Here is an 18859-nt window from a genome sequence, read left to right on the forward strand (position 1 = left end):
TAGGATGTGAGTTGTTTCTGTTTTAAGACGACGACACGGGATAAGAGCTAAAGTAGACGCAGACAGAAGGTGAGAGGAAGGGGTGAGAATATTTATAGGCTGGATGGCAGAAGCCACTAGAAAGCGTTAGTCTCCCGAGACAGGGAGAAAATGCCACATGAGCACAGGAGTCTGGATGAGCCTGGGGTGGAAGGGAGCCTGGCGCAGCGGGACAGACAGACAGGGGAGGATGCGGGCAGATGGAGGTAGGCCTGGAGAGGGGCGGGCTGGGGGCTTGGAGGTTGAGTGAGCTCCCATTCAGGGTGTGTATTTTCCCTGTGAAATGGAAATAAGACTTCTGAGAGTGAAGAAATCCATCTGTCCCGCTTCCCCCTCCAGCTGGGACCCTTTGCTGTGTGTGTGTGTTTTAAAGATTTTATTTGAGATGGAGAGAGAGGGAGCATGAGTAGGAGGGAGGGGCAGATGGAGAAGCAGACATCCTGCTGAGCAGGGAGCCTGATTCAGGATTTGATCCCAGGACCCTGAGATCACGACCTGAGCCAAAGGCAGCCGCTTAACGGCTGAGCCACCCAGGCGCCCCCTTGTTATGTCTTAAAACAAGGTGCCTCCAGAGACTCAAGTCTCTGGTCAGAGGTACTGAGGTGTGTTCCCTCCTCACCCATATCCCCACCCCCAACAAACCGCAGCCAACCCCCAGCAAAGGCAAAGGGCTCCAGCAAAAGGCAAAGTCCACAGGCCACATCCTGACTGTTAACTGTGTTACCGTTTAACTTTAAGCCCTCACTTATCAACCTCTCTGGGTCCACACAATTGAATCTTTATTCTCCGACACACCACTGGCTTTAATGTACAATGTCTGCCAGAATAGAGAAGCTTTCATCAGAGAACACCTCTATTTTGGGTTCTGGTCCCTTCCTGTTTTCTCTCTGCTCTGTTCTGTCGCTCACCAGCTCAGGGTCATTTTCCCTTCTGCTACAGAGTGTACAGCATCCAAGGAAAAAAGACCTTGGACATTAGCCCCAATCCATCTCTGAGCTCCTGTATTTTTAAATCAGTATACTAGACGGGCAGGGAGTGAGTTCTGGCAGAAGGCTGGAGTTCACCAAGTATTAGCTCCCTTGTCTTTGAGGCACCCGCAGGGCCAGAACTAGAGTGAGGCAAGCGAGGTGCCTCGGACTCCAGATTGAAGGAGGCATCACTGTGAAGGTCACGTAAGTCCAGGGTACGAGGACTTATGTCAGGGTCATGGAAGTACAGCATCTCAGAGGTGTGCCTCCTGCAATTTCACACCCCCGATGCCTCTCTGACCTCACCCTAGTCCTGGCCATGCCTCCCAGCTTGGAGGCCCCTCCCCCCCAACCAAATGCCAGATACTTTGGGGCTCTTTCACGATCACGTGCAGCGAAGTGGTCTTCTTGAAGGTCAGGTTCCCCAGGTGGATACTGCAGGTGTAGCTTCCTCTGTCAGACCCCTTCACTCCTTGCAGCAGGATAGATGCATCATTGCGGGAAGTGTCCCCCACCAGAGTTACACGGTTCTGGAAGCGGCCCCAGTTCTGGGAGTATCCCACAGGGACACTGAGTTTGGGGTAATAACGTAACACAACCTCCTCCTAGAAGGGAAAGGCAACATATGAGTTTGCAAGGACTATGGAAGAGGTGGGGGAGAAGGGAAGATAGAGTAGGTGGCTCTTGGGACTCACAGGGCCCTGAATGTGTGGGCAGTGAAGGTATGATCAGGCAGTATGAGACATCATGAGTCATGCACACACACGCGTGTGTAGCATGTGTAGCTGTGAGGGACACACCAAACCATGAACAACTGTCGACTGGCAGAAAGGCATGAGGAAGAAAAGGGGAGGAGGGGCATTCCTTTTTTGTACTTCACCAGGGAAAGGAAGTAAAGGTATACCTTTACTTCTTAGCACTTCCGGTTGGATTTCCAATAGGCACTTGAAACATGTCTAAAACTAAACTCCAAATTATTCCCCCAAACCAGCTCCTTCCAGTCCATCCCTTTTTGGTAAATGGCAAAGCCTTCTTCCAGATGCTCAGGCTAAAAATCTTGGAGTCATCCTTAATTCCTCTCTTTCTTAAACTCACACTGAAATCCCTCAGCAAATCCTGTCACTCCTACCTTCAAGACAGATCCAAAAAAAAAAAAAAAAAAAAAAAAGATCCGAAATCTAGCCATTTCTCACTTCCTCCACGGTTATCATTCTGGCCCAACCCACCCCAACCCTCACCTGAATTCCTGCAAAGAGCTTCCTTATTTGTCCTTACTCCCAACTATGGTTTATTCTCAACAGGAGAGCCCTTAGAAATAGAAGTTAAATCATGTTCCTTCTCTACTCCAAACCCTCCAATGGCTCCCCATTTCAACTAAAAGTAGAAGACCCTCCATGATCTGCCCCACTCCATCTTCCTCTTTGATTTCATCTTCTACTTTTTCCTCCCTCACCTATCTGTGTCACTTCACTCCATCCACACTGGCCTTATTGCGTTTTTTGAGTACTGGCTTCAGGGCCTTTGCACTTGCTCCTCCCTTTCCCTGGGACACTCTTCCCCCCAGAAATACACATGGTTCCCTCCCTCACTTCCAGCAGATCTCTGTTCAAATGTCATCTTTTCAGAGAGGTCTCTCTGATCATCTGTGTAAAATGAGAACCACAAATGCCTGTTTTTTTGTTCTCCATAGCTCTATTACCTGACATATTACATATTTATTTCTTCATTATTTTACTGTGTGTCTCCCTTGATCTTAAGTCTCCCATCAAAGCAGGAGCGCTGAGTGTCTGCCACATCGGTGCTTAAAACACTTGCTAAGGGGCCCGTGGGTGGCTCAGTGGGTTAAAGCCTTTGCCTTCGGCTCAGGTCATGATCCCAGAGTCCTGGGATCGAGCCCCGCATCGGGCTCTCTGCTCCGTGGAGAGCCTGCTTCCTCCTCTCTCTCTGCCTGCCTCTCTGCCTACTTGTGATCTCTGTCTGTCAAATAAATAAATTAAATGTTTAAAAAAAAATTTGTTAAATGAGTAAGTGTTGGAATTTTTAATAAAGAGAAGTAAATATTACTACTTTTAAAAGCTTTTAAGGAAAGGAAATAGGTATACAGACATGAACATGAACAAGAAGACCTGCTCCCTAATATCTTATCTCTTGTGTTTTGAATTCACAGATCAAAATGTCCTTTCTTGACCTATTTTCTGCTGTGACTCACATAGTGGCAGACATCTAAACACATGATAAGCTCCCAGAGGTAGACCTGAGACTACATGTAATTTCCCACACTCTATCACAATGCCACCCTTTCACACCCACTCAGCATATGAGAATCAAGTGAGTACAAATGATTTTTTATAGGCATGACTGGGAATATGTTAATAGAAAAGCTACTCTGCACCTTGATTTTTATTAGCAATAAGTGACCTGGGATCTCCCCCACAACACACCTTGACCCATGCACAGAGGACATCGCCATGCACAGAGGATATCCACCAGTCTAGTGAACTAACTTGCCACTTGCTGCTTCAGAGTTCCCACAAACCATTCCATACCCTGGCCCAGGACCTACTAATCCCAACATCAAAGCACCCATAAAGACAAAGAAAATTCCTTCCATCCCATAAGTGGGGCAGTGGGACACAGAAGAAAACTTATCAAAATAATCCAAATAAAAACAAGAATACAATCATTCTTATGCCTAGCCCAGAGCTTAGAGACCACAGAAGCCAACCCCCTCCTTCTCCCCTGGACTCTACAAAGAGGGGATGGGAAAAGAGGAAGGAAACTCAAATGCAGTGGCCAAGGCACACACAAGTGCTTCACAGGGATGATCTAGCATACGTGTCCCAACAGCCCAACAGGCTGAGCAGCAGCAGCCGGAATATCGTCCTCCTCTTTGTCATCTTCATGAGAGTTATTCTTCCCACCACGGAGCTGAAGCTGCCCAGCCAAGTAGCGCTTCTTTTTTTTTTTTTTTTTTTTTTTTTTAATTTATTTGTTTGACAGATAGAGATCACAGGTAGGCAGAGAGAGAGAGAGGAGGAAACAGGCTCCCCGCTGAGCAGAGAGCCCGATGTGGGGCTCGATCCCAGGACCCTGGGACCATGACCCGAGCCGAAGGCAGAGGCTTTAACCCACTGAGCCACCCAGGCGCCCCCCAAGTAGCGCTTCTGACAAGCTCCAAAGCCCATGGCACCTGGAGCCTAAACTCTCCCTCTCCCCACACTGTCCTGACACCGTTGGCCAGGCACTCCACCACACGCTGATGGTTCCTCCTCCTTACCTTGGTGGGCTCTCCTGATGAGAATGTCCAGTCTACCTTGGTCATGCGTTTCTCTTCTGTGCTCTGGAAAACACACCCCAGCTGAGTCGAGTCACCCACATGGACCGTGAGCTCTGGGGATAAAATGGTAACTCAAGTCAAACCCAAGGTAACGTCTACAGAAGTCAAAGAACGTCCATAAGAGCTCATGCTTAGCCAAAGCTCCTCAGCCATAAAATCAATGTCACCACTAAATACTGCACAAATTCATTCCACAGATGAGCCAGATGATCCTGTGTGGATGAAGTAGTAGCCAGAGGCCTCCCACTCACAGGACACCCCATGAGTAAGAGAGTACCCAGAGCTACCCACACTTTCAACTCTGAGGGGTCTTCAAACTACAACAAGCACTTTGTGATTCCCTTTAGTTCCCTGCTCCTTCCCCTTTTCTAGAATTTCTCCTTAGGCCTCGCTCCAGTTCAAGCTCTGCTAAAGGAAGTACAAAAAATCTTGAAGCCCCCCTTTCTTTCTTTTTTTTTTTTTTTTAAAGATTTTATTTATTTATTTGACAGAGATCACAAGTAGGCAGAGAGGCAGGCAGAGAGAGAGAGGAAGGGAAGCAGGTTCCCCGCCGAGCAGAGAGCCCAATGCGGGGCCAGCACCCTGGGATCATGACCCAAGCCGAAGGCAGAGGCTTTAACCCACTGAGCCACCCAGGCGCCCCGAAGCCCCCCTTTCTATTCACCAACTTAGACACCCACATCTGTGGAACGTAAACAGGAAGTAGAGAGTTATATAACTTTCATGCTTACGTATAACCCACCAGCTCTTCTAGCTGAAAAACTGATTCACAGGCAATTTTCTTCAATTTCTTATATTCTTTTTACAAGTTGTCTTAGGACTTGCTTAGGATAGTTTTGGCTACAGTACAGGTCACAGGACTGCTTGCTAATTAGGCCAAGACAATAGACATTTTTCCTCTTGGTTCTTTTTTCTGTTTTAATCCCTACCCCCACTCCCTTCAGAAGATCCCTCTCCCCCTGCTTCGGGCTTCCCAACTCCTAGGCTCTTCCTTCTGCTTATTTGTATGAGCAGCTGACCCCATCATATGCTTATTACATAAGTCATTTTGAGGGGTTCCTGGAAAAAAAAATTAGCAAGGCATTTCTGGTTTTTCAATAATGTTCTACACAAATCAACCACAAAGTCAGTTGAGAAATGAAATGCAGGGTGGTATTTAGGGAAACACAAGCCTTAGCAAGTCTTAACTGGACAGAATTCCTTCAAAAGCACATCAGGCAAAGCTCATGAAGGAACAAAGAGTGCATAAGCTGACCTTTTCATCGGAACTGTTTCTCTGGGAGAATGTGAACTTCCTGCCCAGCAGGAGAGATGCACGATAGGAGGAAACCAAGAGAAAATATTATGAACTTGAAACTCTATGGAGGGAATCATTTTGAAAGTAACAAAAATTCACTCCAAAGAACATCAGTGGGGGGGGGGGAGTCCTCTAAATCCAAAAGCACATTAAGAACTGAGCTTTATTTTTTAAATGTAGTAATAAGGGCACCTGGGTGGCTCAGTTGGTTAATCATCTGACTCTCGATCTCTGCTCAGGTTTTGATCTCAGGGTCGTGAGCCCACACTGGGCTCCCCACTGGGAGTGGGCATGGAGCCTACTAAAGAAAAAAAAAACAAGGGCGCCTGGGTGGCTCAGTTGGTTAAGCCACTGCCTTAGGCTCACATCATGATTCTGGAGTCCCGGGATCGAGTCCCACATCGGGTTCCTTGCTCAAGAGGGAGTCTGCTTCTCCCTTTGACCCTCCCCCCTCCCATGCTCTCTCTCATTCTCTCTCTCTCAAGTAAATAAGATCTTTTTAAAAATTATATAAATACATAAATAAATAAATAAATAAAACAAGATAAAATAAAATGCAATAATAAACACCAAACGATTCTGCACCTTTCATCAGGCATGTGTCAGACACTGTGTATGTAGCATGTCAGCTAGTCATTACAGTATTTTGAGATATGCACTGTTGTTCTCCTGTTGTCAGAGGAAAAGGTGAGAGAGCCCAAGGGCACATAGCCCAAGAGTCCGTGAAAGGCAGAGCCAGCACATAAACCCAGGCCTGAGGGAAGAAAAGCCCAAGCTCTCACTCACTATTCTGTGCCACCTCACACCAGTGGAAGGAGAGCTGATTCTAGCTGATTCTAGAGCAAAGGTGCAGGAAGTTAACAGTATTTTTATTTGCAAGAATATTGCCTATAGGGGCATCTGGGTGACTCAGTGGGTTAAGCCTCTACCTTCGGGACAGGTCATGATCTCAGGGTCCTGGGATCAAGCCCTGCATCCAGCTCCCCACTGAGCAGGCAGTTTTCTCCCTCTCCCTCTCCCTCTGCCCCTCACCCCCTAACCCGACCCGAGCTCTCTATTTCTCTACTCTTTCTCTCAAATAAGTGGAATCTTTAAAAATCTTCAAAAAATTATTTTAAGGGACACCTGGGTGGCTCAGTGGGTTAAAGCCTCTGCCTTCAGCTCAGGTCCTGGGTCCTGGGATCGAGCCCCACATCGGGCTCTCTGCTTCCCTTCCTCTCTCTCTGCCTGCCTCTCTGCCTACTTGTGATCTCTGTCAAGTAAACAAATAAAATCTTTTTTTTAATTATTTTAGAATTTTTAAAAAGAATATTGCTTATCGTATTTTAAAATAAGAACTATGAGAAAAGGAAGTGAAGGAGTAGAAGCATAGAATGATTATAAACTGATGAGTAAACTTTGTAGAAAAAAGTATAGAGGCTTCACATGGGGGAGGCCAACCTCCGTCAAGCAAGCTGAACAACTTCCCAGTGGCCACCAGGCACATTTTGAGGAGTTGGCTCTACCCTCTTTCTGACTAGAAGGAAAAATACAGGTTGCTCCAGGGACTAGTGGGGAAGTTATGTGACTACCCCTAAAATTGCTGTGGACTGTTTCCATGGATTCTCCAATTGTGAAACTGGCTTTCAGTTCATGCCTTCTGTGTCTCTTCAAAGAGAGAACAGCTGCCCATATTGTATACCATGCTTGTGTCTGGGCAAGGCATCAGAAGACAAAGCAGAAAGGAGTAGCCCAAAGATAATCCTTGGAGAACCTGATTCCTTTCCTCTTTCTGGAGAAATACAGCTTTGAAAAGCAAAAGAAAAATGTCAATCAAAATCAGAGGGGGAGATGAATCATGAGAGACTACAGACTCCAGGAAACAAACAGAGTTTTAGAGGGGCAGGGGTTGAGGGGATGGATGAACCCCTATTAAGGAGGGCACGTATCACAATGAGCACTGGGTGTTATACGTAAACAATGAATCATGGAACACTACATCAAAAGCTAAGTACTGTAGGGTGACTAATACAACATAATTTAAAAAAAAAAAAAAAAAGAAGAAAAGGGGCACCTGGGTGGCTCAGTGGGTTAAAACCTCTGCCTTCAACTCAGGTCATGATCCCAGGGTTCTGGGCTCGAGCCCCACAACAGGCTCTCTGCTCAGCAGGGAGCCTGCTTCCCTTCCTCTCTCTCTGCCTGCCTCTTTGCCTACTTGTGATCTCTGTCTATCAAATAAATAAATAAAATCTTAAAAAAAAAAGTAGGAAAAGAAAAGGAAAAAATAAGGTAGGAAAAAGGAGGAGAGAGGCAGAGGCCACCTTCTACAATTCCAAATCCAGTTTTTAGAAACTGGATTCAAGTGAGGGATACTAACTCAAGAAATTCACTCATTTGGTGAAGGTTTATTGATTGCTTACTCTGTGCCACGCATGGTGTCCAGGGCTGAACAGAGGACAGAGAATACAGACCCACACAAACAGGGAAGACACAACTGGACAGGTGTGAAAAGTGTCACCAACAAGGAGCACTAGGTGCTCCAAAGGAGTTCACTCACAGACCCAACCCAAACAGCTGGGGAGGGGAGGAGGTCCAGATTTTAGCTCCCTAACTAGACTGCAAGCTTTCCTGAGGCCACGAACTGTTCCCTCAATGCACACTTTCAAAGAATGTAGCTAATTCAGCGGTCTTCAAACTTTCTTGAAGCAGCAGAATTCTTTCTTTTAAACAAACTCTTAGCTGGCAGCCCAATGAATAAAACAGGAAAAAGAGAAAGGACTTTGGTTGCAGTGGAGGTAGGAGCCTGAGGTCCTACCTGACCTAGTCCTCTATTAACCCCCTGGACTGTTCTCACCCTCTGTGCAGCCTACCATATTGGCTGAACCTTCAGGCTTCATCAGGGCACAGCTTAAAACCACAGTCTACTAAAGCCACTCCCTCCACTGACAAATGGGAAAATGAAATCCAAAGAAGTTAGAGAGATCTCATCTCTTTTCTTTCCCCAGCACTTACCATAGGAACCTATGAGATATGGACATGGCATCAGTGTGGATAACTGATGGGAAGCACCAGGGTAGAGTAAAAGGAATAGGGACTTTGTGGTCAGAGGTGCCAGGGCTCAAGGCCAGATACGCCATTTAATAAATACGTGTGCTTAGGCAAGTCACATCTAAGCCTCTCTAAGCCTCAGTGACTTCATCTGTAAAATGAAAGGATCAATACCTCCTACACAGCATTTTCACAAGGATGGACACATGTAAGGTAATCACAAAATAATCATTCTTAGGGCGCCTGTGTGACTCGGTTGGTTAAGCAACCAACTCTTGATTTTGGCTCAGATCATGATCTCAGGGCTGTGAGATCAAGCCCCATAAGGGGCTCAGCACAGAGTCTGCTTGCCCCTCTCCCTCTGTTCCTCCCCGCACCCCCCTTAAATAAATCAATAAAATCTTTAAAAAATAATAAAATAAATAATCATTCTCATTATTTTTATTTAAAGAGCACCCACTACTGTGGATTCACTCTGTGGTACATATCTGGACCAAAGGCTGGCACACGTTTAACAACATTTATTCCCTCCTTCTCTGCACACTAAATCTCTTGCCCCTTCACCCTCCTCCTGCCCATTCACGTACCTCTGGGTTCCTCCGGTAGTACATGCAGCACCACTGCTTTTTTGAACACCAGGCTTTCCTTTTCCAGCCGGATTTCACAGGTATATGTTCCCTGGTCAGCGTCTTCCACATTTTGGAGCAGGAGAGAACCATCACTGCGTAAGATGTCCCCCACCAAGCTCACACGATTCTTGAAGCGCCCCACAGGCACACTGAGGTTGGCATAATAGTACAGCACATAATCCTCCTGGAGGGCAACACAATGTCGGGGAAAATTTAGAGTCACTGGCACCAGACCTAGGAGTCTGGATCCAAAAGGCCCTGTTCTGTGCCAGTGGCAGCATCACTACCACCATTATCATCACCACCGTCATCACTACCATCACCACTACCACCACCACCATCAACATCATCACCATCACCATCATCACTTTCACCACCACCACCACATCACCACCACCATCATCATCACCATCACCACCACCACCACCACCACCATCATCATCATCACCATCACCATCACCACCATCACCACCACAATCATCACCACCACCACCATCAGCACCACCATCATCATCACCACCCTCACCACCACCATCATCACTACCACCACCATCATCACCAACATGACCATCGTCATCACCATCACCATCATCATCACCACCATCATCATCATCATCATGATCAAAAAGTACTTGGTACCAGTGAATAATAAGATAATAAGAATAGTAAGAATAATAAGAAATAATAATAAGAATGTGCCAGGCAATGCTCTAACTAGAACAAGGCCTGGTGCCTTATTTCATACAAGGACAAATTGTGAAGCATAGTCATTTCTTATAGTTTAAGGTAAAATGTAATACCCACTCTGAAGACCACTCTGGGGATTCAACTCAGAATTTTTGAAAACCTTGTCTCCTGTTCAACCTATTTTCTGCCATGGCCACTGGACTGGATGGCATTCAAAGGCATGATGCAGTCCCTCAGACTGGGAGTTGTGATAAACTGGCTGGTGTGTTAGCTGTTGCTCCTCCCCGTTCTGCCCTCCTCCAGGCAGAATATCACACAGCCTGAGAAGGAGTCATCCTCAGGGCATGGTTTCCAGGCTGGGACAGGGAGCCCTGGGAAATCCTTTTTTTTTTTTTTTTTTTAATATTTTATTTATTTATTTGACAGAGATCACAAGTAGGCAGAGAGGCAGGCAGAGAAAGAGAGGCAGAAGCAGGCTCCCTGCTGAGCAGAGAGCCCGATGTGGGGTTCGATCCCAGGACCCTGAGATCAGGACCTGAGCCGAAGGCAGAGGCTTAACCCACTGAGCCACACAGGTGACCCCAGAAATTCTTATTTCTACTTAAGCCATGGGCCTATCCCTCTTATGATAAAAAAATACTAATAAAAATTTGAGTGAGAATAGCATTATAGGAATAATATGCTATGAGCTACAGAAAGAGTATTTTACCAGCAAACTTTGAGACCTTACTGTTAGTAACCCATTACTTAGGATGTATTTTAAAATGATCCTAAGATACAAATATCTCCACAGAACCTCTGATGAGGTTTATATACTGTTTCCCACTCTGAACAGCTCCCATGAAAGACCCTCCCTCAGCCATGCTACATCAGCTGATCCCAACACTTGAACATTTGAAACAGCCATGAAGGAGAGAGAGGTGATGCCCAAGCACATAAATGGGGCACAGAATGCTCAAAGAATCTGGCCCTCTCCCCCATAAAGGATTCCTGTGACATCATTCTCATGCCTCTTCTGTCTAGACCCACATTCTCTCCCTTCTCAGCCCTCCCACTCATCTATACTACTCTACAAAGGGCAGACATCAAGAAAAGAAACAAAAAGAATTTTATGTGCATGTCTTCCATTACTTCTCAATGACCCAAAAGGTAAGCATTACCATTATGATAATGACCTTCATTTTCACAGATGAGGAAGCTGAAGTTCAGCAAGGTTGAGTAACTTGCCCAGCTGATGACACAGCCAAAGGGCCAAGCTAGGAAGAGGCCCAGTTCTGACAAGCTTCAGAGCCCAGACTCTTGCAACACCATCTCTTGACACCTGATGACCTGACTCTCCCTCTCCACCCCCTCCCTTCTCCTGACACCATTGGCCAGGGCTTCAACAGTAAGATTCCCTGCTTGTTACCTTGGCGTGCTCTCCTGATGAGACCGTCCAGTCTATCTTGGTCACACGCTTCTCTTCTGTGCTCTGGAAAACACATCCCAGCAGGGCTGAATCACCCACACAGACTGTTAGCTCAAGGGAGGAAACAATCAAGTCATTCAGGCCCAAGGAATAATCTATAGAAGTCAAAGGCAAGAGGAGATAGCATTTAGACAAATATCTTCAACAATAAAAATCAGTAATCAATCTCTAAGTAACTCTACAGCTTCCCTCCCCAGATGACCCGATATGGACGAAGTCCTCAGAGGCCTATCACTCAAGCCAGTATGGCATTCCCAAAGGTAGGCGAGATACCCTCTAGTTACACACAAGCCTCCCAAGTCAGAGGGGTTCTGCAATCTTCGTTCTGCAAAAATGCATGTCTGCTCCCGTTCTCCTAGCTAGACCCTTCCCCATTTCCCAGAATTCCTTTCTCCAAGCCCCTTTCTAAAGAAAGAAGAGAAACCCTGACATCCTCCTTTCAAGTCGTGAATTTAGACATCCATAAACAGGAAATGAGATGTCTCTTGCTCCTAGTTTCCCATGGGTTCCCTATTTGAAAAGCCAATATTTTGGCTTTTTAAAAGTATTTTTGGCTTCCTTCCTTTTTCCCTTTTCTTTAGTTCCTTTTTAAAAGCTTACTCTGACTTTGCTGGCAATTCTGACTGTCCTAGAGGTCCTTGTTATTAGGCCCATACAGGGGCGCCTGGGTGGTTCAGTCGGTTAAGCATCAGATTCTCGGTTAGGGCTCAGATCTCATGATCTCAGGGGCCTGGGATCGAGCCCCGCGGCAGGCTCTGTGCTCAGCCCACAGTCTGTCTGTCCCCCTGCCACTCCCCCCACTCATTTGCGCATACTCTCTCTAATAAATACATAAAATCTTAAAAAAAAAAAAAGAAGAAGAAGAAGAAAAAGAAAACATTCTTCAAAAAAAAAAAAAAAAAAGAGGCCAATCCAGAGCACGGCTCTCCCCTTGAATTTCCTTTGTGCTTGTCTTCTCCCCACCTTCCCACTCCATCTTGGCCATCAGCCCTGGTTGCTCAGCCTGAGGGTGTTTTACAGCATGCACCACTCCACTCCGCTATCTGTATATTCCTCAAGGCCTTTCTCTTTTCACTAAAAGAGAAAACCATCACATAGATATTTCTGTTTTTACAAGATGTGCTCTATGCAAAGAGACAACAACATCAAGAAAGCTACGTTTAGATGCTGGCCAGTTTATGTGGAGGACGAGCCAAGGGAACGCATGTGGGAATAAACAGAAAGCGTGCCAGCCTTTCCATGCAAGCTGTTGGCCCGAGAGAAGACAGTTCACTTGCTGCCCAACAGCAGGCACACAGTAGGGAAGACGGAAAAGAAAACAGGAACGCTAAACCCTCCAGAGGGGCTTGTTTTGAAAGAAATCAAAATTAGCTCCAAAGCCAATCTGGAATTTTCCTGTAAGGAAGAGCTGAGCAGCCTGACGTGTGGTTAAAGGTGTAAGAAGTGCGTTTAATCTACTGTGGAGAAGCGCTGTATGTGGAAGTAAGTGAAGGGTAGCTAGAAAGCAGGCGCAGCCATGGGAGCAAAGAGAAGCTTCCACCTCTACTTTGTAGAGAAATGGCTAAAGAAATGACACTTTCTACAAAGGAGGGCAAACCTCTCCACAAAGAAACAGAATGCCCCCTGATACCACCAAGTCACTAGCTCCAAGACTGGTTTGTTAACTCGGGCTGGGATGGTAAAAGCCTGGGCTGCTTCCCACACCTCTGAGGCAATGTCTGAAGACCCCATCCAGAGCAGGGTGCCTGGGTGGCTCAGTGGGTTAAAGCCTCTGCCTTCAGCTCAGGTCATAATCCCAGGGTCCTGGGATCGAGTCCCACATCAGGCTCTCTGCTCAGCGGGGAGCCTGCTTCTCATCTCTCTCTCTCTCTCTCTCTCTCTCTGCCTACTTGTGATCTCTGTCAAATAAATAATAAAAAAATCTTTAAAGACCCCAGAGCATGACAGCTGCGAAAACAAATTCTCTTAAATACATCCTATTTTCCGGGGAGGTAGGGGGTGGGTGTCCATGTGTCTGTCTGCCTGGGTGCATACCCTCTGTTCCCTGGAATTACAGCAAAGGCATTTCTTTTTTTTATTTGGCTGAGTTGGTGTTTAGGTTACTATGCCCAGGTACAAATAATAATAATAATAAGATGATGATGATGATGATGAAGAAAAATAAGAGACAATGAGAGCAAAGAACGTCCTGAGTCGTTTATTCCTCCCACAGAGCTAGATCTGTGGATAAAGAGAAAAGGCCGGGAGAGAGGTGAGCAGCTTAGAAAGAACCGCTGAGCCACAAGCAACAGAGGGTTTGGAGGGTTCGAGAACAAGAGAGTCCACAGCCAGAGGAGGTTTTTAGATGGATGTGGAGTTTAAGGAGAACTCTGAAGTGTCAGGAAGGCTTGGGCAGGTTTGCCCAGGAAGGTGAGGAGAGGAAAGTTCTTGGCAAAAGAAACTGCCCCGGACTGTGAAAGCCCAGTGCACTTACAGAACCACAAGAAGGCTGGAGTGGCAAAAGCGTGAATACAGCTGCAGGGATTCTGGGCTCGACGGTGATTTCATTTCCTGATCTGAGACTAGCTGTGGTTTTCAAGTCACAACTGAGAGTCCAGGAATGCCAGCGAGACACTTTCTTTGTAGCACAAAGGAAGGTCCCAGAACCCCCAGCTCAGGACCCGGAGGCCTCTGGTGTCTAACAGAAACAGTGGAAGATTCAGCTTTTCAAGAAAGAGTTTGCTCCCCGGCTTCAAAAACAGCTGTTCCAGCAAAATGCCAAAGTTCCAGGTTAGGGTTTCCCGTTTTCAACAAACCAAGGGGGAAATGAAAATATATAAAATTGGCTTTTGAAACTGCATGAGACTTAACAAGAAACCCAGTCCCCTCCTTGGTCCCTTGGTTTCTACTTACCCAGTAACACTGGCATCAGGATGAGTTTCAGAGGGCAAAACATGCTGCTCGCCAATTTTTCAATCTTTAGATAAAAGAAAACAAAAATCAGAAAACCGCATCAAGAGAAGTTTGTTAATTTAGCAAACCCACAGTCAGTGCGCCTCTGTGGGCCCAGCCTCTGTCTGAGGCTCTGGGATGCAGCCCCAAACAGAAAGGGCAGGGTCCCTGCTCACGTGCAGTTCGAAACTGGGGTGGGGGGGGATGGAGGAAGAAAAGAGGCAAATGAATGAACAAGAAAGTGGCAGATGCTGGAATCTGCTTTGATGAAACAAAACAGAGCGATGTTTAGAGAGTCACTTGGGGGCCGCTTTAGACTGGCTGTAAGGGAAGATTAAACGAAAGTGGCTTTTTGAGAAGAAAAAAGCAACTAATTTCAGGATATCCTTGAGGCGACAACCTAGCCGTCCTGCAACTTCAGGTTTCACGCAAGCAAGAGATTACAGGAGACTCAGCCTGAAGGTTTTGCCTATCTATCCAACTAAATTAAAATGGCTACTTTTTTTTTTAAGATTTTATTTATTCATTGGACAGAGAGAGAGAGTGAGCACAAGCAGGGGGAAGGGCAGAGGGAGAGGGAGAAACAGACTCCCTATTGAGTGGGGAGCCCCATGTGGGACTCAATCCCAGACCCTGGGATCATGGCTAAAGGCAGATACTTAACCATTTGAGCCACACAGGCACCCCCCAAATTGCTACTTTTAAACATACAGAGAATGTTCAGGACATGTGGGAAAGGAGATACATAAATAAGGAGAAAATTTTCAATCTATTAATTCACCAAGCCCTGTGGCATTAAGAAGCTGCATGAAATGTCCATGTTGAGGTTTTGGGGAGTTTTGCCTTTTTTTCCCTCACTTTTTTTGTTTAAGAGAGGGAGAGAGTTGGGAGGGGCAAAGGGAGAGGGAGAGAGAATCTTAAGTAGGCTCCACGCCCAGTACAGAGCCAGATGTGGAGCTCAATCCCAGAACCCCGGGATCATGACCTGAGCTGAAACCAAGAGTCTGATGCTTAACCAACTAAGCCACCCGGGCGCACTTGGCCCAGATTTTCCTTCATGAAACAAAAGAAGACCAACTCCAAGGAGTTATAATCCAACCAGCCTTGAGTTCCTACCAACTACTGTGGATGGTTTCAGTCATGACCCCTGCACGCCAAACATCCTGCCACTGAAGGAACTCTACCTAGAATCTTCCAGAAGGAAAGGTCTCTTCCTAGCTCTGCTGGGAAGTCTAGCACATATGGTGGCCATTTTAATTTATTAAAAATGACTACCTAAGAGAGTCCTTATCTGAGTTCTAACCAACAAAATCCTCCATCAGGAAAATCAGGATCAAACTGTTCAAGGAAGTCCCATCCTAGGTCCCACTAAGGAGAGATGTCATTTGGCTTTGCTCAACCTCGGTTCCCTTGCCTATAACATGGGATAATAATGCGAGGATCAAATATGATAATGTAGATAACAGTGCTTTGAAAAGAAGAAATCATTATCACATAAGATCCTATTTTTCATAACCTAAAACCAGATAGGAAATAGAATTTGTTGTGTTAGAAGAGATTTGGGTTCTGAGCATCTACCTTTAGGTAGAATGGCAAATGATGAATCAGAATGAACTGGAAACTTTCAAGTTTCAATTCTTGAATCCCATTATGATGTAGATAATAATTAACACTGACTCAGATATACCAAAAGTCACATTATGTTTCCCCCAAACATAAGGACATCTGATGAAAACAAAGATCTATCTCAAGATAGCCTCAGTCCTCTTCTGGCTCTGATGCCCATCCCACCCCACACATACATGGGTGAGCATGATAAAGAACTTCCTTTATAGTGTGTCATGGTGTGAATTCACCGTATCTGGGACTTCTGAGATCCCTGCACTTTCTGGGTGTGTTCTTCTTCAGGGAGTCACTTGTGCTCCCCAGCCCGTCCAATGCACCACCTGCTTGGAGGAGGAACAACTGACTTACAGGTCTAACACCAAACCCCAGTAAGTCTAGAATCTCAAGAAGGACCATGCATTCTTGTCTACCAGTGCCCCAGGTCTGCGCCACCACACCAATAAGGTGCCTGGCGTAGGCTGGGTAAGGGCTGCTGGCTGCCAATGCGACCATCACGTTGAAATCAACTTAGATATCCTACAACTAGGCCATTCTATTCTAAGAGGACACTGGCGATCCCAAAGAGACTCTGAACCTAGTCACCAAACTCAAGTCACTCAGTCACACTCAACTCTTTGCAAACAAATTTTAAGAAATGTGCAAACAATCTAATGAACAGAGGATACCATTTTTGGTTCAAAGTACTCACAGGCATCATTAGAACTCTCTGTAAATGAAGAGAGGAGCAATGAATTCATGGAAAATGCACTTAATTTCTCAAAAATTCTCCTCCTGGGTCAGACCTTCCATTAACTAATCTTTCAATCTCTGGGAAATTGTTCAATCTTCTTAACATTCAAGGATCAGACTTCTTCTCCCTCCCAGTTAATACAGGAGCACACTAGAAACCAGTCATTGATGTGCAGAAAGTCACTAAGGCCAAAGTGCCAGGAATCGCCAGAGCGCCGCCCCACACACTGACCCCCTTGATCTTCACGACAACCCTACGATACGGGGCAGATGGGGAAACTAAGGCACACACGGGTGAAGTGATTTCCCTAATAATGCCCAGCCAGTGACAGGGCCAGGATTTCCCGATCAGATCCTGTCCCCTCACGACGCAGTACTGCTCCTCATGTTTGGGAAGCTATCCCATATTTTAGGACCTAACTTCCCTGAACTTTGTTTATCCCAACAGGATGAATCTGCTCCCCTGACTGGATGCTCTTCCCGCCACCGGCTTCCCCCAGTGAACCTCCATGCAGCTTTCAGATCGCAAGCTGACATGGTTTCCGTAGGGACAGCTCTCCTGAGCCATGCTCACCAGGTCAGAGTCCCAGCCACCAAGTTTAAATAGTTCTATTTCTCTTTCCTTCAGGGCACTTGTCACAATTTCTAATTCTCTATTTACTTGTGTGCCTGCTGGATTAAAGTCCTGCTATCCACCCTCACCTCCCAAGACTATAAGCTCCAGGAAGCCAAGACCTGAGCCTCTGTCGGATCCGGGAACCGCTCATCAAAACAGAGAACAACACCTAAGAGGGCCCAGGACACTTCAGTCAAGTTTCGATTTCCTTTAGTTGGCAAATATTCAGAAATTCCTATCATATGTGTATGTGGGGTGTGTGTGTGTGTGTGTGTGTGTGTGTGTGTGTGGATGCACGCCGAAAGCTAGGTCCTAAATGTATATACCTGGATAATGAAATTCAGAATTTTAAATATACACAGAATATCTAAATAAGTGGTCTCCGTCTTTAGAAATCCAACCAAAGCATTAGATGCTCCTTAAGCACCTTCATGAGACTCCATTTAAATTCTCAGCTTCTTCCCCAGATCCCGCCATCTCCTCAGCAGCTTTCTTGAGGTAATTCTTCACAGTAAGGCAGCTCATATGGTGGCCAAACATTTTGACCTGAGCTCATGGTGTTTTCACAACAGAACTCCTGGCAAACGTCTTTTGTCACCCCTGGGGAGTTGTAACTATAAGGCTCCCCTTTCCCATTATTAACAGTGCAGAGGAATTGTTTCCCTTGGCACGATGATGGCAGAAAAACACCTTCAGAAAAGAGACTCACGACAATGAGACTACCACAGAGGATGTGAGAATGACCCCCGAATATTACAATATCACAAGACAAGATAGGGAGAGATGCTGTCTCTGAGTGCAGCCATTTGCCCCCCATAAGGACAACGAACCACTGAGCAAACAGCAACTGCACAGCCTTCCTTCCCATAGCCCGCCCCCCACTCCCCTACCCCTTCCCCATCCCCCACTCCCTCCATGCTAAAGTCCTCTCAGTTTACCGTGGCCGTGGCCGCTCACCTCCGGGCTCTCATTGTTTTTAGGTCTATGAATCCATGTAACCCCTCTACAGTGCATCCTCATTTTTCCTTCCAAGACCACTTATCCGACATTGGGCTGGGCGGTTACATGGCTCCATGTAAGACAGTCTCAGTGACATTGGTCACCCTTCTAACCTGAAGGGGACTTTGGAAATCATTATTGCTGCTCCCTCCTCTACAAAAGGCCTTCATGAGGTCAGAGCTTTGCCAAGGACATGGCAAGCAAGAACATGAGTCTAGCTCTCTTGAGAGGATTAAGTTCTTGGCTTCTTAAGGTTAGATATTGACCTGTCTAGCAGCCTCTGGGTAATGCAATCGGTCGAGTCCCGACTATTGGTTTCAGATGGGGTTCTGATCTCAGGGTTGTGAGATCGAGCCCCATATCCAGCTCCCCACTCAGAGTGGAGTCTGCTTGGGATTCTTTCTCCCTCTTCCTCTGCCCCTCCTGTGAGCATGTGCTCTCTAACAAATAAATAATTCTTAAAAAAAAAAAAATGGCCTGTCTAGGGTTGGGAGAAGGGCAACAGT

At 46.2% G+C, this 18859-nt stretch overlaps 1 protein-coding gene across 3 annotated transcripts in view; it reads right to left on the reverse strand.

Moving 5' to 3' along the window:
- Window positions 1-18859, reverse strand: part of JAML (junction adhesion molecule like) — a 28224-nt gene that overhangs the window by 8144 nt on the left and 1221 nt on the right. For all 3 annotated transcript variants that reach the window (XM_032358684.1, XM_032358682.1, XM_032358683.1), the window contains 5 exons: window positions 14345-14408; window positions 11393-11547; window positions 9256-9481; window positions 4285-4397; window positions 1375-1612 (listed from right to left, as the gene is read on the reverse strand). In XM_032358684.1, coding sequence (XP_032214575.1) covers window positions 1375-1612; window positions 4285-4397; window positions 9256-9481; window positions 11393-11547; window positions 14345-14408 — 796 coding nt within the window. The remainder of the gene's footprint in view (window positions 1-1374; window positions 1613-4284; window positions 4398-9255; window positions 9482-11392; window positions 11548-14344; window positions 14409-18859) is intronic.

Source organism: Mustela erminea, chromosome 9 (assembly GCF_009829155.1).
Source record: "Mustela erminea isolate mMusErm1 chromosome 9, mMusErm1.Pri, whole genome shotgun sequence".
Lineage (NCBI taxonomy): Eukaryota > Metazoa > Chordata > Mammalia > Carnivora > Mustelidae > Mustela > Mustela erminea.